The sequence below is a fragment of the Lemur catta genome, chromosome 9, assembly GCF_020740605.2.
Source record: "Lemur catta isolate mLemCat1 chromosome 9, mLemCat1.pri, whole genome shotgun sequence".
Classification (NCBI taxonomy): Eukaryota; Metazoa; Chordata; class Mammalia; order Primates; family Lemuridae; genus Lemur; species Lemur catta.
In genome coordinates, this window is record NC_059136.1 from 26207904 (window position 1) to 26233664 (window position 25761).

The 25761-nt window shown below is 41.9% G+C and overlaps 1 protein-coding gene across 4 annotated transcripts in view; it reads left to right on the forward strand.

Annotated features, from left to right (window-relative positions):
• Nucleotides 1-25761, forward strand: part of TRAPPC9 (trafficking protein particle complex subunit 9) — a 600839-nt gene that overhangs the window by 93457 nt on the left and 481621 nt on the right. For all 4 annotated transcript variants that reach the window (XR_006737185.1, XR_006737186.1, XM_045560810.1 and 1 more), the window contains 2 exons: nucleotides 7308-7434; nucleotides 19890-20035. Coding sequence is in view for 2 of the 4 variants with exons in the window: in XM_045560810.1 (XP_045416766.1) it covers nucleotides 7308-7434; nucleotides 19890-20035 (273 nt within the window). In the remaining 2 variants the exon portion in view is untranslated. The remainder of the gene's footprint in view (nucleotides 1-7307; nucleotides 7435-19889; nucleotides 20036-25761) is intronic.

Genomic DNA, 25761 nt, shown 5'->3' on the forward strand with positions numbered 1-25761 from the left:
GCTTTGTTCTTTTCGCTCAGGATTGCTTTGGCTATTTAGGGTTTTTTGTGGTTCCATATGAATTTTAGGATTGTTTTTTCTATTTCTGTAAAGAATGTCATTGGTATTTTAATAGTGATTGCATTGAATCTATAGATCACTTTGGGTAGTACAGTCTTTATTCTTAAGATAATTTCTTCTTCTGGGTATTATATTAAGATCTCTAGAGATGTTTACAATTTTTCTAGGTGGTGCTTTAAATAGATGTTTATGTAGTAAGCTGATAGCTTAACAAAATTGCCTTTCATTTTGGTAGGACATGTTTATAAACCTGGAAGGAACAAGGGAAAATATTTATAATAATAATCTCCTGGCATACTTGAATGATTGCTTATCAGGGACTCCAACCTGTCACTATGTAAATTAAGTAAAGAACAAATATGAAGAATTGCTGATGGGAGGCAGTTAATGTGGCTTACTGCAAGTTTACCTAAGTTAATCAGTATTCTGTTTAGGAAAAGGCTTGTTTTCTTGTTATATGACAGGTCATCTCCGATATCTCCTGGTTTGTCATATCATTAATCTTTATGGTGGTGGCACATGACTTTTTCAGCCTTTGTATTTGGGGATCATTATACTACCTGGTTTTGTATGCAGAGTGAAGAAAAGCTGAGTTGATTTTTCTTGCTATGGAAGATGCTTAACTTCCTGGGCATATGGATTGACTGTTTCAGAATATCTGTTTTCTTTTGTAATTTTAAATATTGGGACAATCTGGGTGGGCAGTGTGACAAAATGAAAAAAGCAAAAAGTTTGAACTCATAGTTCTGAGTTTAAATATAATTTAGCCACTTATTACCTCAATAGCCCCAGGAAAGTAATGTGACCTTTCCAAACCTCAAATTCTCCATCTGTAAAGTGGGCACAATAAATAACCCAAGGAAGTTGCTTTGTATGGTAGAAAGAGCACTAGATTTGAAAAGCCTGGGGTTAAAATCCCAGCCTTGCTCACTAGCAATGTGCCTCAGAAAAGATTTATAAAATCTTTGATCCTCAGTTTTCTCATCCCTGCAGTGGGGCTAATGATGATACTTACTCACTGGGTGAGTGTAAATATTAGGTAAGACAATGCAGGTAAGGCCCTGAATGGAGTGCCTGACTTTTAAGCTACCACCTGTGTGCACTTTAAACCTCACTCCCTACTTAGGACACTAGCTGTCACTTTTCGAGTTCCTGCCCTGTAGCTGTTGGGTTCCTACACCTACTAAAGTTTCTTCTGAAGATCCCACATGACTGCTTAACTCCCATGTGTGGTAATCCTAATTGACCTTTCTGTCATATTCACCCTCATTTCTTGTCTTTCCAGAAAATATAATCTTTTACCCTCTGGAGTCTCATCTGGAACTTCTAGGATTCTTGTCAAACTTATTTACTGGTTCATCCTTTTCTCACTGCCCTTTACCTCTGTGTTCCACAGAATGTCATCCTTGGGCCCTGTATTTTTCATTTGTCTCTGTCACACTCTACCTAGGAAACTCTGCCTTTGCTGATTCCATGGTGCTCAGAAGTCTGCCTGTGCTCAGTGTACTTTCCTGAGCACTGTTTAGCAGTCTTTGGGGTCTCATCATCCTCTGGGTGGTCCCTGTGCGTGTGTCTGAGCAGACGTCTTCGGATGAGACTACCCTTCCCTACGTCTTACGCTGGCTTCTGTCTTGGCCAGTGGCTCTCCCTCACCTGGTCCCCAAGGCACCTCTGGATCTTCAGGACCTTATACCACATCTGGCACATACCATGTCTCAACAATTGATTGTGTAAATATTTTTTTAGATTTATACCTAAGTATTTACCTTTTTTTTTGAGCTTGTAAATTACATTTTTTATTTTAAATTATTTTTTCATTTTTTTATTGTGGTAAGATATATACAACATAAAATTTACCATTTTAATCATTTTAAGTGTAGAATTCAGTGGTATTGAGTATATTCATAATGTGCGTCCATCACCACTCTCCATTTCTAGAACTTATTCATCATTCCAAACTGAAGCTCTGGACCCACTAAACAATAATTCCCATTCTCCCTCTCCATAGTCCCTGGCAACTACCATTCTACTCTTTGTCTCTCTGACTTTGCCTATTTTCGGTATCTAATGTAAGTGCAAATCATATAATATTTGATCTTTTGTGTCTGGCTTATTTTACTTAGCATAATGCTTTAAGCTTCATCCATATTGTAGCATTTATTAAAATTTCATTTCTTTTTAGGGCTAAATAGTGTTCCATTGTATGGATATACCACATTTTATCTATTCATCTGTTGATTTGGGTTGTTTCTACCTTTCTGCTATTGTGAATAATGCTGCTATGCTCATTGTACAAAGATCTGTTTTCAATTTTTTTTTTGGGTATGTTTGTAGGAGTAGAATTGCTAGATCATATGGTAATTCTATGCTTGACTTTTTGAGAACCACCAAACTGTTTTGCACAGCAGATGCACTATTGCACATTCCTTCCAGCAGTGCATGAAGTTCATATGGTTGGTTTTTGCATCTTTCTGTCATGTTTCTTGCCTATGACCAAAAGAGAAAGTAAGTAATGCACAAACTTGATGACCTAGAAGAAATGGGAAAATTCCTGGACACTTACAACCTATCAAGATTGAATCATGAAGAAATAGAAAATCTGAACAGACTAGTAATGAGTGAGGAAATTGAATCCATAATAAAAAGTCTTCTATCAAAGAAAAGCCGGGGCCTGATGGCTTCGCTGCTGAATTTTGGCAAAACAGCTAAAGAAGAACCAATTACCAATTCTTCTCAAGTATTCCCAAAAAAAAAAAAAAAAAAAAAAAAATGAGGACATGCAAATGCTTCCAAACTCATTCTATAAAGCCAGCATTATATGATATGCCAAAACCAGACAAAGATACAACAAAAAAAGAAAACTACAGACCAATATCCCTGATGAACATAGATACAAAATTTCTTAACAAAATACTAACAGACTGAATTCAACAACACATCAAAAAGATCATACACTATGATCAGGTGGGATTCATCCCAGGGATGCAAGGTTCAACATAACTGTGATACATCACATCAATAGAATGGACAAAAACCATTGGTCATTTCTATGGACAAGATTCAGCATCCCTTCATGATAAAAACTCTCAACAAATTAGGTGTAGAAGGAACATATCTCAATACAGTAAAGGCCATATATAGCAAACTCACAATTAACATCATACTGAACAGTGAAAAGTTGAAAGCTTTTCTTCTACAATCTGGAAGATGACAAGGATGCCTACTTTTGCCACTTCTATTCAACATAATACTGGTAGTCCTAGCCAGAGCAAACAGGCAAGAGAAAGAAATAAAAGACATCTGAATTGGAAAGGAAGAAGTTAAATTGTTCCTGTTTACAGACAATATGATCTTATATATGGAAAATCCTAAGGATCCCACCAAAAATGAAAGATAGATCTAATAAATGAATTCAGCAAAGCAGCAGGATTTAAAAGCAATATATAAAAATCAGAAGCATTTCTGGGCCGGGCATGGTGGCTCACGCCTGTAATCCTAGCACTCTGGGAGGCCGAGGCAGGTGGATTGTTTGAGCACAGGAGTTCGAGACCAGCCTGAGCAAGAAAGAGAGACCTTGTCTCTACTAAAAAAAAAATAGAAAGAAATTAGCCAAACAACCAAAATATATACCAAAAAAAAAAAAAAAAATTAGCTGGGCATGGTGGTGCATGCCTGTAGTCCCAGCTATTCGGGAGGCTGAAGCAGTAGGATTGCTTGAGTCCAGTAGTTTGAGGTTGCTGTGAGCTAGGCTGACGCCACAGCACTCTAGCCTGGGCAACAGAGTGAGACTGTCTCAAAAAAAAAAAAAAAAAATCAGAAGCATTTCTGTACACTAACAATGAACTGTCTGTAAAAGAAGTCAAGATAACAATCCCATTTACAATAGCTACAAAAAAGTACCTAGCAATGAATTTAAGGAGGTGAAAGGTCTTTATACTGAAAACTAAAACATTGATGAAAGAAATCAAAAAAGACACAAATAAATGGAAAGCTATCCTGTGTTCACAGATTGGAAGAGTAAATACTGTTAAAATGTGTGTACTAACCAAAGCAAGCTACATATTCAGTGCAATCTCTATCAAAATAGTAGGGACATTTTTCACAGAAATAGAAAAAGCAATTCTAAAATTCATATGGAACTACAAAAGATCCTGAATGGCCAAAGCAATCTTGAATAAAAAGAACAAAGCTGGAGGCATCACACTACCTGACTTCAAAATATACTACAAAGCTATAGTAACCAAAACAGTGTGTTACTGACAGAAATAGGCACACAGACCAACGGAACAGAAGAGAGAACCCAGAAATAAATCCATGTATATACAGCCAGCTGATTTTTGACAGAGGTGCCAAGAACACCCGATGGGAGCAAGACAGTCTCTTCAATAAATGGTGTCAGGAAAACTGGATATTCATATGCAGAAGAATGACATTAGTTAGACCTTTGTCTCTCACCATATACAAAAATCAAATCAAAGTGTGTTAAAGGCTTAAATGTAAGACCCAAAACTATGAAACTAATAGAAGAAAACTAGGGGAAAAGCTCCATGGCATTGGTCTAGGCAATGATTTTTTTGGATAAGATCTCAATTACGTGGGCAACAAAAGCAAAAATAGACAAATGGGATTACATCAAACTAAAAAGCTTCTGCACAGCAAGGAAACAGTCAACAAAGTGAAGAGACAACCTACGGAATGGGAGAAAATATTTTCAAACTATATATCTGATAAGGGGTTAATATTCAAAATATATAAGGAATTCAAGCAGCTCAACAGCAAATAATCTAATTAAAAATGGGAAAAGACTTGAACAGACATTTCTCAAAAGAAGACATACAAATGACCAATATATATATGAAAAAATGCTCAACATCGCTAATCATCAGGGAAATACAGATCAAGAGTACAATGAGATAGCACCTCACTCCAGTTAGAATGCCTATGATCAAAAAGTCAAAAGATAACAAGTGTTGGTGAGGAGGTGGAGAAAAAGGGAACCCTTACACGCTGTTAGTAGGACTGTAAATTAGTACGGCATTATGGAAAACACTGTGAAACTCCCTCAAAAAACTAAACCTCTCCAGCTGTGCCTCATGACTCCCAGCCAGGTATGCTTTCATTTTACCCTGCAGGGAGTCAAATACTAATCTTCTGCTGGCATGGGAAAGGGACAGTCACCTGCTTCAGAAGCAGAGATCTTGGATATGACTGTGGTGACTTTTCCTTGTTGGATAACTTTGCAAGTGGCATTAGGTATCACAAATAGATTACTTTCCTTTATTTTAGCAGCATGAGAGTACATATAGGTGTGGTATAATTCAACTTAATAAGATACCCAAACTGTAAATGCTCTACCTAACATTAGGCAAATTAGATAATTTGCATGATACCAGCTGGAGCCCTTAGAGAGATTTTTTATCTATAGATTGAAAATGATTTGATTATTTAAATAATTTTTTTTCATGTTGTAGATTAACTTTACTGTGTTGTGTTTTTAAAAGTAATTCTGGTCACTTTTCTGCTCTTCTGCTTCCTAAAGACTGATGCTTAGACACAGAAAATTCCTGTGGCAGCAGTTTACCAATGAATATCCCCCTGCCCGAGATCTATGAAGTATGTGCCTCGATATTTATTATTTACGGTCACCAGCCTTCCTGGTGCACTTGGCTTCACTTTGCAGCCATTTACCTCTTCTGAGTCCTCTTTTTGCCATTTCTTTCAGTGCAGCTATTTGATAATGGTCATAATAGTTACAATCATTTCAATTTAGTCCGTGCTTATTTCTACCAGCCACTATTTTTTAATGCATTATCTCATTTATCCTTAGTAATTCCTTATATTGGCACTACTCTTACTGCAGGAAAACAAGACTGAAAGGTTGAAGAACTTCCCCTAAAGTGGTAGCATGACAGGGAAAAACCAAAGCATTTTTGGAGTCCGGGTCTAACCTTACTGCTCTGGGTCTTGTCCCTGGTGATCCTTCCGTTGCTGTTCTCTTCCAGACCTCTTTCCCTTTAGCAATGACTTTGGTGTTTTACAGAGAAAATAGATGCCTGAAGGAGTGAACTCCCTAATCCCCAATTCCTTTCTCTTCTCTTCTCTTCTCTTCTCTTCTCTTCTCTTCTCTTCTCTTCTCTTCTCTTCTCTTCTCTTCTCTTCTCTTCTCTTCTCTTCTCTCTTTTTTTGAGACAGGGTTTTACTCTGTTGCCCAGGCTGGAGTGCAGTGGCCTTATCATAGCTCACTACAGCCTTGAACTCCTGGGCTCAAGCTATCCTCCCTCCTCATCCTCCCAAGTAGCTGAGACTATAGGTGTGTGCCATCACGCCCGGCTAATTTTTCTTTTTTTTGTAGAGATGGGATCTTGTTCTTGCTCAGACTGGTCTCAAACTATTGGCCTCAGGTGATCCTCCTGCCTTGGTCTGCCAGAGTGCAAGGATTATAGGCATGAGCCACCGCGCCTGGCCTCCTTACTTTTCTTAATTCTTTAAAACACTATAGTGAAAAGACCCCAGGCTTAGAGCCAAATACATGAACTTTGACAAGCTGCTTAACGTCTTTCCTTGGTCTCAGGTGTTTCATTTGCAAAATGGGAACAATAATGTCCACCTTCCTGAGCTGCTACATGCTGGGTGCTCTTGGGCTCTTTAGTGCTATGGACAATACAGAGTGTGTGAGCACATGTCCAGAGCAGCCATGGACAATAAGCAAACATTATTATCACCTGCATCCTCTTTTCCTCTCTCTTCATGAAAGGGATGTGGCTGGGTAGAGAAAAACAGCTTTACCTCAGACAGCCCTATATTTGCATCAGAATATTGATTTGTAGTTATTTGCCTAAATATCTGTTCTGTAGATAAATTATTAATACACACTTCTCAGGGACAGGTCCTGGCATTTTGCTTGGTACCTAGTAATTGCTTGAAGAATATTGTTAAGTTATAAAATATACTGATTCTGCAGTCCTGCCTACTTTCTTGGAATTTGGTAAGGGTTTATTTTCTTTGAAAATGGAAATCTCCTAGAGAATGATAACTTCATTTCATTTTCATCCACAGGCTCTTAAGTGGAGCAGTTGCTAGCGGTTTCCACATAAGATGAATAGAGCTTCTGCTTTGTTCGTGTCTCTTATGCTCACTGCCCCTTTACTCATGTCAGAAGATTGGACTGTCATGAATTGCTCAAAATAAAATAAAAGCCACTCACTTTCGCTTAACAAACCTTTATTTTGTTTTTATTTTCTCTTCAGAAAAGAAAGACGTGACTCAAAGCCTGGAGAACTATACCTCCAAGTGTCCTGGGACCATGGAGCTCATCACCCTGCCAGGTGGACTCACCCTGCCCCCAGTTCCCTTTACGAAGCTGCCCATTGTCAGGTGAGCAGGAAAGGCATACTTCATCCCAGACGTTTTCCTCCACTCCGATCATGAATAGAGATCTCAGAAGAGCTTCTGTTTTTTGTTGGGTGTGTATCTGGTTCATTATCTCATTAAACTTGACAAAAGTCCTGTGAAGTATAAGTATTGTAGAATGAGAGACTCACGGCCAGTGACATTCTGTAACTGCTGCAGTCCCCTGCCTGTCAAACAGCAGAGCCACATGCAAACCCAGGTCTGCCTGGTTCTGAGGCTCAAGTCATGACTACTGTGTGGTGGTGGAAATGGACCTGACCATATCACTCTTCTCCCTACAAGCTGTCTGTTGTTTCCCTTCTCTTTACTGTCCACCCCAACAGCACAGAAGTGGGCAACTCCTTGTACGGCGCTTTCCAGCTTTGGCGGCTTTGCTCATGGCCTGCATCTGCCTGCCAGTTGTTTTCCTCTCGTTGACTTTATCCTTTCTAGTGCTCATTCCTGTAGACTCATTCCAAGCCCAGTTTCTAGGAAGCCTTTCCTGTTACTGCCTTGGTGAGAAGCGAGCCCCCTGGATTTCCATGGCACCCATGGTGTTTGCCACTGTGTGCATTCCTAGAATTACCTTTCTATGTGACTCTCTCTTCTAACAGATTGTAAGATTTTAGGGTGGAGACCCTTTGGCACATGCAAAGTGGGTACCTAAGAAAGGTTTATAAACTAATCTCGTGATTTCTGAATTTCTGAAAGATTTGTTTGAAGGCTGAAATGAAACAGTTGAAATTTGATGTTTTGCTGTTGAGTACAAGTGCTGTAACCTTAGGATTTCATGTGATGACGATGCATCTTTAAAATTCTCTTGGCTTGGCTGTGGTTTCCCAGGTTCCATTGGCCTTGCAGTGCAGTGAGCTTTGGCTCACAGACTGACTGTTACTGAATGGGTCACTTAACCTCTGGGGATCAGTTTACTTACCTCCCTCCACCCTCTGCCAAATTTAGAATTAAAACCCATGGCATTAAGTTATTAAGAGAATTTAGTGAAGTAACATTCACAAGCATGTGGTACAGTGCTTAATAAATGTCAGTTTTCTTTCTCTCTGCATTTCTTAGTACTGCCAAGTGAAGTGTTTTTGTTGCCAAAGTGAGAATTGTGGGGGCAGAACGGGGTGCTGTTCACCAAAGTCCCCTGCAGGTCACACTTGAATTTTAAGAAGACGTTCTAAAGGGAACTCGTGAGGTCATTCATCAGACAGAGGTGCAAGGATCAGCATCCAAAAGGCTGGGCCATGGCCTGAGACATTGTTCTGGCTGCTGCTTGGAATGTCTCTTGCAACTCCTCGGTGTGGGGGGCCCGGAGGAGGGGTGTAGTCATGCTGTTGTGCGTGCTGCTTCCTCATCACTGGTACAAACTGGAGAAGAAAGGGTTCTTCTCTTTGGGCTTTTCTATAAGTAAGACTTAAAGTGGAATGTATTTGATGGGAGATTAAGGGCATAATTCATTTTTTAAAAATTAAAGACCAGAAAAGCCTTTCTTAATAATTTTTTATCTGCATCATGACTTGGAACATTCTTAAATTTAGAAAACCTTGCATAATAGGACATTCTGAACCTCACAGAACATTCTGGGCCTTTGATGCTGTATCGAGATCTGTAAGCACTCAAGCCTCTTTGTCCGTGAAGCTGGGGAAAATTGATCCTTGCAGGTCATGGGAACCAAGGAAGAAAAGTGCTTGTTCTCCTCACAAAGAAAGCAGAAGAGAAACAGGCTGGGTCACAGCCTTGGAATAGAAGTTAGAGTCCTCGGGCTTATCCTTCACTAGCTTGTGACCTTGGGTAAGGATGTAGCATCTTTAAGCTTCATTTTCTTCATCTCTAAATTAGGTATAAGATTGTCCCCTCACAGGGTTGTTTGGTTTTGTTTTAGCTGAGCTGTTACATACAAAAGCATGGAGCACAGTGCCTGGCACATGGTAAACACTCAGTAAATACTAGTTTTCATCTTGGAGACATTTTTCACCTGTTTTTCAAATAGTACATTGATTGAAAAATACTATAATATTAACATTTTCATCCCTTAGCTGTTTAAAAACATTGAACAGATTGGATAAACGTTTAATAGTGTAACATTTAGGCAACTGCTCTTTCATAAATCTGCTGTGCACATCCCCCTTTTGTGGGGTGGCAACGTGTCTTTCACTGACAGTCAGGGTCTCTGTGGCTTGTACTGCACAGCTCCCCTGGGGACATCTCACTGCGTCCTGCCTGGTGTCCTGGCACCACTGCTTTGGCCAGTGTGCTCATGGACTATTTTTTAAAATCTGATTTTGTGTACTACCCACCATCTGTATAGATACTTTTTTTATGGTTTTCCGGAGACTTTTAGCTAGAGAAATAAAGCCCTGTTTGCACTGGTGACTCATTCATTCCGTCATTCATACCTGGTCTCATTAAAAACTGGAAAGAACTACTGCATGAGATTCAGCGCAGGAAACAGCTCACAGGGACATTAGCACTGTTGGCAAAATGGGAGGGAATTTCTCTGGAAGATTTGGAGTATCTCACAGCTGGCTTTGTTCCCTATCATTTACAGAACAAAATCCAATTTGCTTGCTTTGCGTGGCCTACAAGGCCCTCTATGACCTGCTCTGTCTCCAGACTTCGACTGTGAGCCCCTTGTTCCCCTGCTCCCACTACCCTCCTTTTCCCTGTGGAAATACTTAGAGTAGGTAAAATGTGTTATGCCTTTGTTCAGGCTTTATCTTCTGCTTGAAATGCCTTTGCTCTGATACTCTTCCCGATGGTACTTAGTCATCTTTCAGGATTTAGTTCAAGGATTATATTCTCCATAAAGCCTTTTCCTAAGCCACCCAGGTAGAAATGACTGTACTTTCTATATGAGTTAGGAATTATTTCAGCTGTAAAGTGCAGAACGCCTAATAATGGATAGCCAGTGGGAAGTTATTTTCCTTATTTATTGAGAAGCTGGAAACAGGTGGCTTCTCTGCAACTCTGCCCTTTACCTCATGATTACCAGATGGCTGCTGCAGCTCCAGGTAACACCTCTGCATTCAGGGCAGGAAGGGAGAAGGGGTATGTCCAGGGAGGAAATTGTGGCACACAGAGCTGAAAAGTCCAGGCAGGAATTCAGGTAGGGCTGGATGGAGTCCATGTTCAGATAACCTTGTCAGAACTTGGTTACTTTTCTTCTTTTAGCTCTGTCTTCTGCAGTTGTTGGCTTTAGTTTCAGGCCCTAGGTGGTATCCGAGTGGCAGCAGCAGCTCCAGACCTTACATCTTCTTCCTATAGTGTCCAGGAAAAGAGAGAAGGTGGCTTTTGGCAACACCTGTGAAGGAAAGATGAAACTTTTTTCTTCAAGAGAAAGAATGTCCCCTTGCTTTTCACTGCCTCTCATGGGGTTGTGGACTCAGATCTGAGTCAGTCTTCCCAAACCACATGGCTGAGAGGAGGGCCATGGAAAACCTGGGAATTGTTGGGCACAGGAGAAGGGGGAAGTGAATGTCAGGAGGCATCCGACAAGAACCATTACAGTGAATGATGCCCATATTCCACCTACTCTATTGTGTTGCCCCAGACAAAAAGTCCAGTTTTTGGTTTGTGAACAGTAATGCTTATGAGTCAAGGTAATGCGTTGATTCATAGCTGTCCTTTCCAAGTCAGAAAGCGTTACTTTGGCAAAGCACTACCTTGGAGTGAGGACATACTTTGTTTTATGAACTGTGTTTTGTCCTTCTTGCATTTGTGACACTTCCTGACTCAGAGGCCTGATTATATGCTGTTCTTACTAATAAATAGGTCTGTGTTTTTATTTGAAATTAATTTTCATACACAGATAAGTTTGTTCACTTTAATGTGCTTGCCAGATTTGACTTTTGTGCTTTTCTCCTAAGTTTTTGTCATTTGAAAGTATGAAGAATTAGGAGAAATGTGATATCCTTGCTCCATAATTCTTCACTTTCTAGCATTTTTCTTTTCCTTGTCAAAGCAAGATCTTTTTTCTCCAAAGATATTCCATGGGTAATACTTCTAGAAAAGACTATATGCTATTTCCTCCTCTAAAATTCTGTGATGATTACATGTGAGGGATACTGCTTGTAGGAAGAAGAATGGTAACTAAAATTTATTGATATGTCCTATTTATTCCAAGCATTAATAAACTCTCCTCATGTAAAATTGGGGAAACTGTAGGATTCTGTTCAGTAGTCTTATATTCAAATCCTATATTCTGCAACTAATTGTGTGACTCTGAATGAGGTATTTAACTTCTTCCTCTCAAACTCAGGTTGGTGATACATACCTCCCGTGCATGGATCAGATGAAATATTTGGAAAGTGCTTTGTAAGCAGAAAAGCTCTCTGCAGATATAAGTTCTTATAGAGGCTTAAGGGAGTTTTGCCTCTAATTAGAAGTTACTTTATTCTTCCCTGTCAGTTATTACTTTTGTTTGTACATGTTAAATTAAATCAGTTGAATTGAGTTCCAACAGGCTCTCAAGAAATGCTGATATATAACTATTTAGTTATTTATTAAAATTCATGTAACCAAAACCAAAAAGTCTCAGAGCTGAAAATTTGAAGAGTGGGGTTATGTTGGCCCAAACATCATTTTGCTCCCCTATTAGCAGGCCGTTGTCTTACTTCTCAGGAAATTGAAGATTTTCTTCATACTTCTCAGTTTTGGGGCTGGTGAGCTCTGGTGTGGGAATGGAGCTTCCATGGGAGTTTACCCTCCTGGCTGTAGACATGATGTTGGTTTTTAAAATAAAAGTGATGATACCCAACCATGGTCAGAAGCTACTGTATTTTGCTTGGTCTTTCTGTGGCAAGGATTTTATCTTTTGGAAAGGAAAGAATTGGTTTTTCTTTAGTTCACAAACCTAAGTGCCAGGACTGGTCCTAGTTGCTCAGCTGGGGAGATAGAAGGTGTATCTTTTGCCTTTAGGATGCTGCTAACCTAGTGGGGTCTTAAAACTGTGTTTCACTTGCTGTGCACAAAGGAAGTGCCATGGTGGGGGCTGAGGTGTGTGGAGGAACAGTGTTGGTCCAGTGGGGTGGGGGGAGTAGGTCCTGGAGGAGATACATCTGGAGTTACCTAGTGGGGTATGAGTCTGGGGTCTTCCAGGCACAGAAGGCAGCAAGGGCAGGGAGGCAAGAGGATGGTGACTTGCATTTGGGGAACATAGAACGCCATTACCTGATGCATGTGCTAGTTCCTGTGGCTGGATAGGGAGTGGGGGAAACGTGGAAACTGAGGCTGGTGAATCTTAGATCTCTGGTCTGGAATTCCATTATCACTTGTCTGATGCACTGGTTCGGGCTCTTCCCATTCATTGCAAGTGATAAGAACCTAACTCACACTAGCTTAGGAAAAAAGCTACTGCCTCATGTAACTGGGGACTAGGAGAGAGTTGGTCTCAGGGACCTCAGGACTGAAATAAATGATTTGGCAAAAGTGCAGCTTTTAGAACTTCTCAGGCTCAACTTTTCTTTGTATTGTATCTTGTTCTCTTTCACTGTTGAGAAACTTTCTCCTTGTGGTGGGGTGGACCACTCATAACCACAGATAGTTTGGTTCGCATCATCTTAGACTGTGTCCTTGGGAAAAAAACAGCTGCTGTCTCTGGACATGCATGTATAAATGCAGGGAAAGGTTGGTTGGCCTGGCTTTGTATTTTCTTGAGCCAGCCAAGTGTAAAGTGCTTACTGGGTGCCTATCATCCTCGACAAGGATCTTCTCCTACATGACCATAATGTGACCATCAAAATTAGCATCTTGACATTGATACACTTCTGCCATATAATTTGCACATCCCATTCAGGCTTCTGCAGTAGAAAAGTCCAGTAATGCCCTTATATAACAAAAGCATCTAGGGAAGAAGCTCACAGGTAATTTTGTGGCAATGTATCTCTAGTCTCTGTCAATTGGAACGGTTTTCCTGTCTTTCCTCGACATTCATGACCTTGACACTTTTGAAGATTGCAGGCCAGTTATTTAGTAGACTATATGGTGTTTCCTCACAGTTAGGTTGAGGTCATGTATCCTTGTAGGACTGTCACAAAAGTGATGCCCTGTTCCTCTCAATGAGCTCTTTCAGAAGGTACCTGCCTGATCTTGGATTGTCCCATTACTTGATTGGGGTGGAGTTGGCCAGACTTTTCTGCTGTAGTTACTCTTTCCCCCTTCATAATTAATAAACATTTTGTGCCCACGTACTTTAAAACTATGTAGGCCAGGTGCAGTGGCTCACGCCTGTAATCCTAGCACTCTGGGAGGCCGAGGCGAGAGGATTGTTTGAGCTCAGGAGTTCGAGACCAGCCTGAGCAAGAGCGCGACCCCATCTCTACTAAAAATAGAAAGAAATTAGCTGGACAACTAAAAATATATAGAAAAATTTAGCCGGGCATGGTGGCACATGCCTGTAGTCCCAGCTACTTGGGAGGCTGAGGCAGGAGGATCTCTTCAGCCCAGGAGTTTGAGGTTGCTGTGAGCTAGGCTGACGCCACGGCACTCTAGCCAGGGTGACAGAGTAAGACTCTGTCTCAAAAAAAAAAAAAAAAAAAAAAGAACAAAAATCTATGTAAATATCTCATTTCTCATCAGATTGATTTCCTTCCTTCCTCCCTCCTCCTTCCCCTTCCCTTTTCTCCTCTCTGCTATTACATATTATTATAATCATAAAATCTGTTTTACTGTTATTCTGATGCTCAAGCTGTGCCTGATTTAGCTGGTGGGAACCCCCTCAGACTGGCTCCTGTGTCTTTTATCATACAACCATCATTCTTTGTGTATGTCCTCTTCTTCTGGCATAGAAAAATGCTCTGGGCTTATGTTATAGTTTCCCTGCCCCCAGCCCTGTAGTCAGCCATTTCTCCAAAGAGCCCTATTTCCTTTTGGTGGAGAATGGAATTTAGAATTAAGGTCTGGGTGCTATATGTGTTCACTGCTATTTGGGGGCCACTGTTCTCAGTGGATATAGCTAGGCAATGTATCTATTTATATACATATATTATACACACCTATGTTTATGTCTGTATTTATTTCTGTATCTGTATGTACTGAAAACCGTGTGTTCATACAGATACCTCTAATTTGCAGCACCTCAGGGTTTGTTCTAGTTTTCTCATATGTATTATCCTGTTTCTCATTATCCTTAAATAGAGTTACTTACCGACAAATTCCCCTGTTTGTTACCCAGTGTTACCACTGCCAGCCCCCTCCCCAGGTGGTGCTCTGGCACTTTGTGCTGGGCTGCTGCTGTGCCCACCCACATGGGCCCTTCTTGCCCCGCTTGGACTCTGCTTCCCATGCCAGCCACCACCTGTGCCTACCTGGCTGTTCCCTCCCTGAGGACTTCAAGACTGAATTGTTAGGGTCAGGAGGGAAAGGGGAGGACACTTTTTGATCTGTTTTGATCAGTAAATAAGCTTGTCCATAGGATCTTAGTCTAGCATGAACTAGGCTCACTGAAAAACGGGTGATGCAGATATATATTTTGCCTTATTTCATAAAACATTTGAGGCAGCTCATATAAATATTATGTTAAAAATAAGCAACCAGAGTTAAGGGAAAGTAAGGGTAGAATAAGAAAATAGAGCAACGAATTCTGTTAGTACCTAGAAATCCTAAATTCCTATGTCATGGCTGGAGATGGGAAGAAGCATGATTCTGATATAACTATTGAGAAGGAAACAATTGGTTATAGGATCCTCTGTCTCTTGTAAGCAGACACCTGCCAGTCATGCTGGGGAAATAATACCTCTTCATGATAATGGGGTGGGAAACTCCTCTTGTGGATTCTTTTAAAGAGAAAATTGTGGCATGTTGAATAACATCCTCAGCAACATCCCTGCAAAGATCTAAGCAGGTTTCTCTTGTTGTTTTGCTATTAGTATTTGCAGTGTGTGCTGAGAGCATGATGCCAGAGCACCTCGAATAAACACAGTTCTCCCAGAGGACAAAGCAATGTGGTCCTCTGTCATCTGGCTTGCTGCAGCCACCCGATTGAGAATAATGGGTCGACTGCTGGTACATCAAGCATTCCTTCATGAATGTGATTTCATATAAGTGAGCTTTTGGCAGGAGTTAGGCAGCAGAGCATGCAGAGTTATTATATATTCTCAGGCATCAGGAAGACATGGTAGGTGCCTTTTGTTGCTGACTGAGGGTGGCAGATCCATGTGGTTGGTACTCTCAGTACCTGGTCCATGGCAGGCCCTCGGCGAGTCTGTGTGCAGTGGTTAAGTGTTCACAGTGCACATAGGGTTGTCCCTGCTTCATGAATCTTTGTTCCTCATCTCCTCCTGAAGGGAGGCCAGAACAGGCACTGTGGACTGGTTTTTCCTTAGAAAACAAGTCCGGGACTATTTCAATCAGGTATTACAAATCAATAACATGTACGTTTGAAGACTACAGCTCATTGGTAGTGTGACAGAGCAAGTTGTCTGAAAAATATCTACATTGGTGAGTAAACTATCAGACCTGCTATATAGAATTGTTAGATGTAAGCACATTTCCTGTTGGAAATGCCTCATAATTATGATTTTGATTTTAGAATAGGTGATCAGAACCATTTTCTTTTCTTAGTTTTTGACAAGAAAACTATTTTAGCAATTTATAGGAAAATACTTCCTTGTTCTCTGTAGCATGGGAGCATGAACTAGGCTCACCCCAAAATGGTTTCAGGTAATTATGATGTGAGTTTAAAAAAAAAAGGGGGCCAAAATACATCCATGTTTGCATTCTATTCGAGAATTCAATTAATCAAATATTTATTGAGTGCCTAAGATACGCCCGGCCCAGTGCTAAATGCTGGGGTCTCAGTAATGGTCAAGCATGACCTCATCTTCTAGGAGGCAGCCAGGCCCACATCCAGGCACTGCTGTCCAGAGTTAAAGCAGAGGACAGTTAGTTAAAGCTATAGGCAATTTATTGTTTATTTTTTATATTTAGAGACAGGGTCTCACTCTCTTGCCAAGGCTGGAGTGCAGTGGTACAGTCATAGCTCACTGTAACCTTGAACTCCTGGGCTCAAGTGATCCTCCTGCCTCAGCCTCCTCCTAAGTAGCTGGGACTATAGGCACATACCACCATGCCTAGCTAATTTTTAAATTTTTTTTGTAGAGATAGGGTCTTGCTATGTGGCCCAGGATGGTCTCAAACTCCTGGCCTCAAGTGATTTTCCCTCCTCCCTACTTTGGCTTCCCAAAGTACTAGGATTACAGACATGAGCCTGACCCAACACTCCTGTTTATTGCTTATGGGAAGTAATTACTTATGGAAATGATAAAAGTGTGTACACAATAGCCAACAGTAGAATATCAGGCCCCAAATAATCACTTAGATTGTTAACACACTATAAATTATGGATTATTAAAGAAGAAATTGGAATGAAATTCAGGTGCCATTTCCAGTTAACCAATGAGTCTTTAATTTGGGGGCAATGATGGGGGAGTGTAATTCACTGATTTTTTTTTTAAATTTCAAAATATTAACGGGGTACAAATGTTCTTGGTTACATGGATCGCCTTTGTAATGCTTAAGTCATGGCCATAAGTGTGCCAGTCACACGAACAGTGTTCATTGTCCCCATTACGTAGGCTTTCGCCCCTTCCCTCCTCCCCTCTCCCTTGATTGTCTTTTTTAATGCACTAACATTGAGCACTTTCAGCCTGGAAAAGAGCTCTAGAGTTTAATGAAGGTATTTAAATTGATAAAGATCAAAACCTTCCAGTAGCTTTGGTGTTTTTGAAGCTTCAACTTTTAAATTAATTATACTGTTGAGGAAGGATTAGAGGCTTTTATTCAAAAAGGGACTTAGGGGCCCAAATTCAGGGCAGTTTTCAGCCTCCCAGATACCAATCAGGATGCATCGTCTATGCTCCCACCAGGTTCATACCACTGTCCAGTACTTTCTGTCATACTTGGTATAGTGGCCAAGCTACAACCTCCCTTAAGAGTTTCTTAACTAGAGCTGTTTGGAGACAATAAGAGGTGTAGAGTAGCATTCAGGAGCAGGAGTGGTGGTCCTGCCTTGCTCACCCAGCCTGAGTGGCTTGCCCTCTCCAGCTATTTCAGTCATGCCAGGACTTGGAACAACTGACCTCCACATGGTTTCAAATATGAGGCAGAAGAGGCCAGTTTTACCCATTGCCCATCTGCTAAGAGATATCAGATGAGTTCTTAGTTATGTTTCCCATGTAAATACGGTTGAGGGATTAAAAACCAAGGAACAAAAGGTGAGTTGTTTTTTTCTTTGTCATTCCTTTCAACCAATTTGTTTTATATCACTTTCATAATTAGTGTTTCACTGTTGTTTTGCATGGTCCCAATTAGCTATAGTACACTGAGGAAAGTCAGATTTTTAATATGTCAACAATTTCCAAATGGAATCTATCAAAATAATCCTTGCCTTGGACACTTATCCCTGGAATTCTGCTTTATTGTTGGCAGCTTCATAGGCCAAATACAATCTTATTAGTTCTGCAGTAATTCATGCTAGATGAATTATCTTTCCTTTAGGTCAGGTGCCTTGAACAACTGTTTTTTTGTAGGGCACATTTTATAAAATGATATTTGATGCATAATTTTGAGTTATGAGTGAATGCTGTGGCCACTTGTTGGGTTACTTTTCTGCCTAACTGTGCCCCTCAGAATTCTTTTACATATTTTAGAAACCATTTATGTGCTCTGGAATTTCTCTACTTGCATAGATGATTCCTTTAAAATCACAGACGATATCTCATTTTAGGTGGTAACTTTGATATGAATAGAAAGGTATTCGTGTCCCAAGAGAACATAACCATTTTACAACTGAGTAAACTCTCAGGCAGAAAGAAACTGTGAACCACCCCCTGAGCCCCATCCAGGGTTCAGCAACAGCATGTTCACAGCAGGGACCAAAACCTAGTTTCTTCACTCCAGTCCAGTGTGTAATCTTTTCAGTGGGTATGTGGCTCTCTTGTTCATAAGTGTTTTAAGGAGGGGAAGAGAAGTTTTTGTTGACCTACTATGTGTTAGGTGCTAGTATAGGTACTTGGGTACTCGACATATATTCCCTTACTGCAAAGGCTTGAAGGTATCCCCATTCAGGGCACTCCCTCTTTTCTTTTCAAGTTTAGAATCAGCAGAAAGAAATATGTGTTTTAGGCCGATGGAAGATATAGTAAATAGCATGGGTCCGATCTTGCCAGAGGGCTTGAGTCCTTCCTTGAGTTAGATGAACTTAGCCTAATCCCTGGTAGTCCCTGGCCTCACTGGGTCTTGGAGGCCTCTTTCGTGGAGGGAGGCCCCTTTTAGTGTGTGCAGAGAGCAGAACAGAATATGTGCTATCTGCAAGCAGGCAAGCCTTAGGGGCAAGGAGCTGAGCAGTGCCTGACCTTGGTTCCCTTTCCAATTTACCACCTCCCTCAGGAGGAGCGAGGGAGGGCAGAGTGAGGTTAGGACTATTTCTCTAGTGGATGCCCACTCCCCCAACCCCCATTGGAAACATGGAACCAGGGAAAGGAGGTGTCCTCCAATCCATATGACATTGTCAGGTACCTCTTATTTTTCCTATTTTATAAGTGAAAACGTTGAGGTCTAGGCAGATTAAGTGATCTGTGCTGTGGTTTAAGAGCACAGTGTCTCCTGTCGTCATCAATTTCCAGCTATGGGATTTGGGACAATATACTTAATCCCTCTTGTGTTAGTTTCCTCATTGCTAACATGGAGACAATCGTAATAGTACCCAAACTAAGAAGGTGGTTGTGATGTTTACTTGAGATAATACATATGAAGTGGCTAGCATGATGCCTGAATATGCTCAAGCTCTACAGATTAGTACATTTTCAGTAAATGCTAGCTGTTAGAATTTGAGCATGAGCATAGATTAGCAGACATCCAGAGCTGGGAAAGCAGTTTAAGATACAGATTATCCTGTTGGGGAAGCAGCCCCTCATGTAACTAAGGCCAAGGTGCTGTTAACTGTCTCATGTGGTGCCTTCTCATCTCAGCGGTCAGCGTCTGGTGTTCACTTTCTGCAGGCAGGCTGGTCAGGGGAGGGAGAAGCAGAGACAGAAGAGCCAGCCTGTGCAGAGCACTGGGCACTGTGCCAGGAGCATCCCATGAGGTGGTGGCTCTCTCTGAATTTTGTAGACAAGGAACCTAAGTCTTGGGGAAAGCGAGGCATTGCCCAAAGGCATACAGCTGGTCAGTAGTGCAGTGAGGTTTCAACCTGGCCCTTCTGACTCAAACTGTCCTGGGGCCCAATTCATGGAGCCCACAGAGGGCCCGGGGGTAGTCCTGAGTTGCAGCACGCAGCATTCTCCTGCTTGGTCCTGCTGAATGTGAGTGCTTTTCCTTCTCTCAGTGTATCTTCTATTTTGACTGATTTTCTGTTTTTCTAACATGATGTTTGGTAGTGTTTATCCTGAAACCAAGCTAACAAGGCAGTTGAAGTATTTGTATTTTATTTGAAACAACAGGCGTGTGAAACTGTTGAACCTTCCTGCCAGCCTGCGGCCACAAAAAATGAAAAGCTTGCTGGGTCAGAACGTGTCGACCAAGAGTCCTTTCATCTATTCACCAATTATCGCGCACAACCGCGGAGAAGAGCGGAACAAGAAAATCGGTAGGACCATTTATCCTGACTTTCTAACTGTGCTCTGCCACCGGTTTCCAGTGGGTTTCCTAGATTTTTAGAACAGAACCTCAGGCCAATTCATTCATGTGTGTGTGCACACATGCATGTGTGTATATATTGTCATATAAGTTTATTTGGTTTTTGCTGCTTTTTGTCAGACAGTTGACCATAGACCTGATATTTAAAAATCTATTTCATAAAAGGTGATTTTGTGGAAGTTCTAGAAACCAGAAAGACTCTGTTAACTGAGACTTTTGTGAACTACAGAAGAGTGATAATTGGAGATCAGAGTGATTTTTCCAAGTGCTGAAGTGACTTCTGAATCATCAGAGAAAGATTAAGGGCTGAATTGTGTTCAGGATTGACTGCAAACGAGGTCATTGTATTATTTTCGCTTGTGAACACTGGCAATCAGGATAACCGATCCTGGGATCACACTGTGTGGTGGGAGAGATTGGGAGTAGAACGCTTGCTCTTGAAAATCTCTCCCATGCTTTTCTGTGTTGAAGCTCTCGGCCACATCCCAGCTTGACCTGCTCATGTCCTTCCTGCAGCAGGCCTAGGGCTCATGTGGATCACCTGCCCTTGTCCCTTGGTGTCCTTCCTGAAGCCTGGCTGTGGCACAGAGACCCCCCACCCCCTCGCTGCCACAAAGACAAACCCAGGGGCCCCTTGCATTTGAGATTGTGATTGCTGTTCATCGGTGATCACTGCCCATTATGCCTGCATATCACTGTGACAGACCTCCAGGGCTATCAAGAGGCTGGTTTCTGCTTGACGATTGCTGATTCCTGCTTAGGAGGGTAAGTAGACCTGCAAAACTTGCACTCTGCTTTCGATATTCTGTGCTTTCTTCTCCTGTTTCTTTCTTAATTTCCACTCTTAATTTCTATACCCTCAATTTAGGAAAAAGGCATTCTGACGCCTTCTTCCATGATGCTGATCTTTCTAGGATATAGGCTTCCTGTTGCACGTACAAACCACCTGTACCCTGGATCATGGGCTGCGGTGCTCCCTGACCTGTCCCTGCTCACTCACCACCCCCATTCTGCCTGACTTTTCATTCTCACCTCCTGCTGCCCTCGCTCTGCTCCTCGGGTTTCGCTGCAATGACTTCTTTCTGGTCCTTGGATGTAATGAGCTTATTCTGGGCTCAGGCCTTTGTGCTTGTTCTTCCCTTTGCCTGGGACTTGTCCCCCATTGTCACTGGCTCTATTCAGATGTCTCTGCCCCGAGGGGCATTCTCTGATCCTGGTACCTTCAGGCCACTCCTCCCATCACCTCTAGCTGTGTTGCCAGGGTTTCTCTTCATAGCACTTCTCTCCAACTCAAATCTGTGTTTGTCTGTTTGTGTTTTCCCTCCTGCAATATACTATGAGGCCAGGAACTCTGTCTTGCTCCCTGGTGTATCCCTAGTGCCTAGAACAATGATGAAATAAAGAAAGAAAGAATGGAGTAGATATTATGAATCCCAGTTTAAGCATTTCTTACACTAGCACTAAAATTTCTTAGCCTCTATAAAGGTATTATAATAAGCTTTATTAACAATTTGTAAACTCTCTGAAATGCTTATTAAGATAATGTGCTATGCACAATGTTCATAGTGTCCTTCCTGCCTTAAACTCATGCTGCCCTGCAAAGACTGCAGAATTGTGTAGTGAGACCTAAGTTCTGTGAGTTCTTGGACAAGGCATTTAAACTTCCTGAATCTGAGTTTCCTTATCTATAAACTGGGATTCATAATATCTACTCCATTCATCCTTTATTTCTGAGTACCTTAAAAATAAGGTGTTTTGGAAGAGATAAAGTTGTTTGCTAAGATAAAGGGCATAAATGAGGTGGGAGTACTAAAAGGACCTTGTGCATTTTTAAATGATATCATTTCTTTTATTCAAATTGTGCTTTATAAGAGGCTATCATGTATTAGCTCATTTAATTTTCCCCGTATTTTTGGAGGAATTAATTTTTATCTCCCTTTTGCAGATGAAGAAACAAACTCAGAGAGATGACTTTCTAAAAATTACTCAACTATTTTGGGGCAGAGCTAACCCTTGAACTCACATCTTCTCAGGCCCAGTATACCATTCTTGTTAGTACACTCTGGTTTTCTTTAATGTGCATAGCACACATGACAGAGGGCTAAATTAACCATATCACGCAGTCCTCGCCCTCGACACAGTTTCCCCTTCAGTTCATGCATGCAAGACACAAACACATGAGAAGCTGAATATCAAGACAGAATATAAATGACAGTTCTCTAAAACTATAGCGCTGTTGCCAGGTGTACCTGTGTACTTGCATAAACAGTAAACACTGGTTAGACTGGGAGCAGGCCCTGCAGGGCCCTGAGAAGGCATCTGGAGGCTCAGAAGCAGCCTTGCCTCTGGGGAATAGGGTGGGCTCCCCAAGGTGTGGCTCTGACTATTCTAGCTATTCTTTATTAGAACAAGAAAATAAAGGAAGAGACATGGGGTAATGTCCTTAAAAAATGGCAGCTGATACTGAATTTTGGGAAATTTCTGAAAACATGAGCCCCAAATATATAGTCTACTGCAATGTCTGTGTATATGTGTTATATGTATGTATGTATGAGTCTTTGAAATTCCATTTTTAGTATCCTGATTTTGAAAGGCACCCCAACTTACTCTCCCCTACCGCTGCTTCTCTGCTCTGGAGAGCATGTGGAGGTGACGGGAAGTGTAGGAGACGGGTGGACATCGTGGGTAACCAGGAAGGGCCAGATGGTGTTGCCCAGGTCCACACACCAGTGAGGAGAGAGCAAAACCAGTTCTGTCCCTGCTGTGTTTGGGGGCATCGCTGCCCAGCCTCCTGCGGAGCTCCTCCTTTCACCTCATTGGAGGCAGGAGACACGGTCCCGTTCTGGTCAGTGTCCCACCAGTTCTGAGTCGGCAGGCAGGCTGCTCTCCAGTGCCTCTTTCCCCGTGGACCTGGGCTAGCTGTCACAGAAGTGCTGAGACTCTTCTCTCTGGGACCCTCCAAGGGTCTCTGGCTGGTCTTTTTGGGTGTCATTAAGGTTGGTGATAAGCTTTCTCCTTAAAGAACTTTAAAGGAAGAAAAACTTCTAGAGGTGATTTAGAGCACTGGGGGCGTGAGACCTCTCTTCTCAGGACCAGTGATGTAATGTGTGGGGCCCAGTGCAAAAGGAAAACCTGGGGTCCTTTGTTCAAAAATTACTAAGACTTCAAAGACAGTGACAGCAGAGCAGTAAGCGAGACACGGGCCTCTAAGCGCCATGTGCCATTGGCTGTGTGGACTGCAGGCCTGTGGAGCCAGCCTGCCTCTCGGTCTTTCCTTTTCAGTCTTAAGGAATCATCGAAGCTTCTTCTTATGAGAATCATGCTCTGCATTTGCTGAAGAGGGCTTAAGCAGACACTATGTAGTGATTCTCATAACTGTTTGATACTGATGCTGCAGGCATTATTATATTCCATATTTCCAGATGAAAAAATTGAGCCTGAACAAATATAAATTACCTGCGTTAGGTCAGAGAGCTTGTGAGTGAGTGGCAGGGCCCAGTCTTCATCCCAGGTTGTATGAGTCAGTGCTCAGGGATTTTTCCCTTTGTAATATGGCTTCTCACCGTAGTAAGAAGTACCTGCTCATCTTGGCTGAGGATAAATTCAGTGGATGATGTAGGATTTTTTTTCTGAGATATTACAGAAGGTTCAGCCAGAATGCATATTATTTGTTGCATACCCATGGGTAGGAAAAGATAATTTATATTCTCTGGCTTCTAATATCTTTTTGGCAATGTATCCTTATCAGTGAGTACCTGCCTGGAGGCTTGATGAATCACCTATCTTTACCTTAAATTTCTAATCTCTGTAAATGAATCTTCGTGTATAACTGGTGGAGGTATCACCATAGCAGGGGGCACAGAGATTTAGGGATGAGCAAACCCTTGAGGGCAGTTTGTGAGGCCATTTTCCACTCTAACTTGGAATACTTTACCAGTCTTTGTGTCTGTGTGTTGGCTGTCGTGGCCATTGTCTGAGCTACAGTCTCTGCAAAGATGATTGCAACGCAGGTGGTGCGCTTGAGCATGGTTGTGTGAAGGATTTTCTATCACTGTGGTAGGACTTTGTGGTGTTGCCAGGCTTAGTGCCAAGGTTGATGGAGGCAGTGTGGTGGCTTGGAAGGGCCGTGGCTGTCAGGTGGACATGGACTGGACTGCAGCCTGGCCCCGCAGCTCTCACTTCCCACCGTGTGACCAAGGACAACTGATCATGCCTCCCTAGTCTGCACTTGTGCTGTCTGAAGAATGGGGATATCGGAAGGCAACTGGGAGGGTCGTTCTGAGGATCCAGGGGGCTGATGTTTCTAAAGTTCCTGGCAGCCAAGTAGATCATGTTTGCAGTAGCAGTTGTGTGCACTGTGCTAGGTACTGGGGCAGCAGTAATAGATCGGGAGCGCTTCCTGCCAAGTGGTCCATACAGCGTCAGAAAGAGATGAGCTTGTCAACAGAAGCACCCGCCAGATGCCATGGGTCCTCATGTACAGCATGCAGTGCCGATGGGATGGGGAGGGCCTGAGACAGGGTGTTTAATAGCTGCTGATTCCTGTCCTTCCCACTGTTTCTGGGAAAAAGTATCGAAGAAGGGCATCACTGTGTGCTGTGACACACTAAGGATTGGAAAGGGGATTATCTCCACCTTCAGGCAAAAGTAACTTTTCATATAATCAGTAATTTATCTCAGAATTACCCTTCAGTAGACAAGGACCATCTACGTATAAATTATTCCTTTCAGCACCCCAGAGAACGATCTTTAAAAAATGATTATTTTTTGACTATGACAGAGAAAACAATTCCTTATTTACCAGGCATAGCAACTTGTTTAAAAAGAATGAGCTTTTGTGTCTGTGGTGAAGAGTAGGCCAGGACACTGACCACCTGCAGACCTGGGCAGGCTGGGTGAAGCTGCTGGGGGTGGGGCAGTGGGTGCAGAGCTGGGTGATGGAGGGATAAGCCCTGAGTTTCCAGAGCCCTTAGGGGTGAAGCAGTAGAGTGCAAAGAGCATAAGTTTTAGAGCCAGACAGACTTGAGTTTGAATCCTAGCTCTCTCATTTATCAGGGCCACAAGATGGGCAGGCAATTTAACCTGTCAGGGAGTTTTCCTATTTTAGAATGGGAATAATAATTGTTGTACTGACCAAATAGACCTTGGTTATTCACTGCATTGTCCAGAGGCTCAAATGAGTACATGGCTGTGCAAGCACTTTGTAAATTAACTCACCTGGTGGTCTCTTTATTAGTTCATGCAATTTCAACATGCCAACTTTGAGTCATATGTCATAGATTTGGTGGAGCCAGTCTTAATCTCTGTGCAGGGTGCAAAGTGTTTGGAAAAAGCTATGACTTGAAAACATGGTTATGAAAGCTCTGTGAAAGTTGAAGAATTCTGGTCAATAAATATCCTTGTCTACTCTAGAAAAAGCCCTACACCACCCTTTTAGCCACCCATATCTGTTCTAGATACCGCTTTGAGTTCAAAGACCTGGGCTTGAATCCCTGTTGCACCCTGGCTATATGATTCCTAGGCAAATTTGTCAACCTGTTTGGACCTTGAGTGTCTGCCTTGTAACAATGGGCTTACAATACCTATCTTGTAAGGTAATTATGAAGAGGAAAGAGATGACCTGCTTGAAAGTGCCTTGCACCTAAGGCATGGCCAACACCTGTTAATTGATTCTGA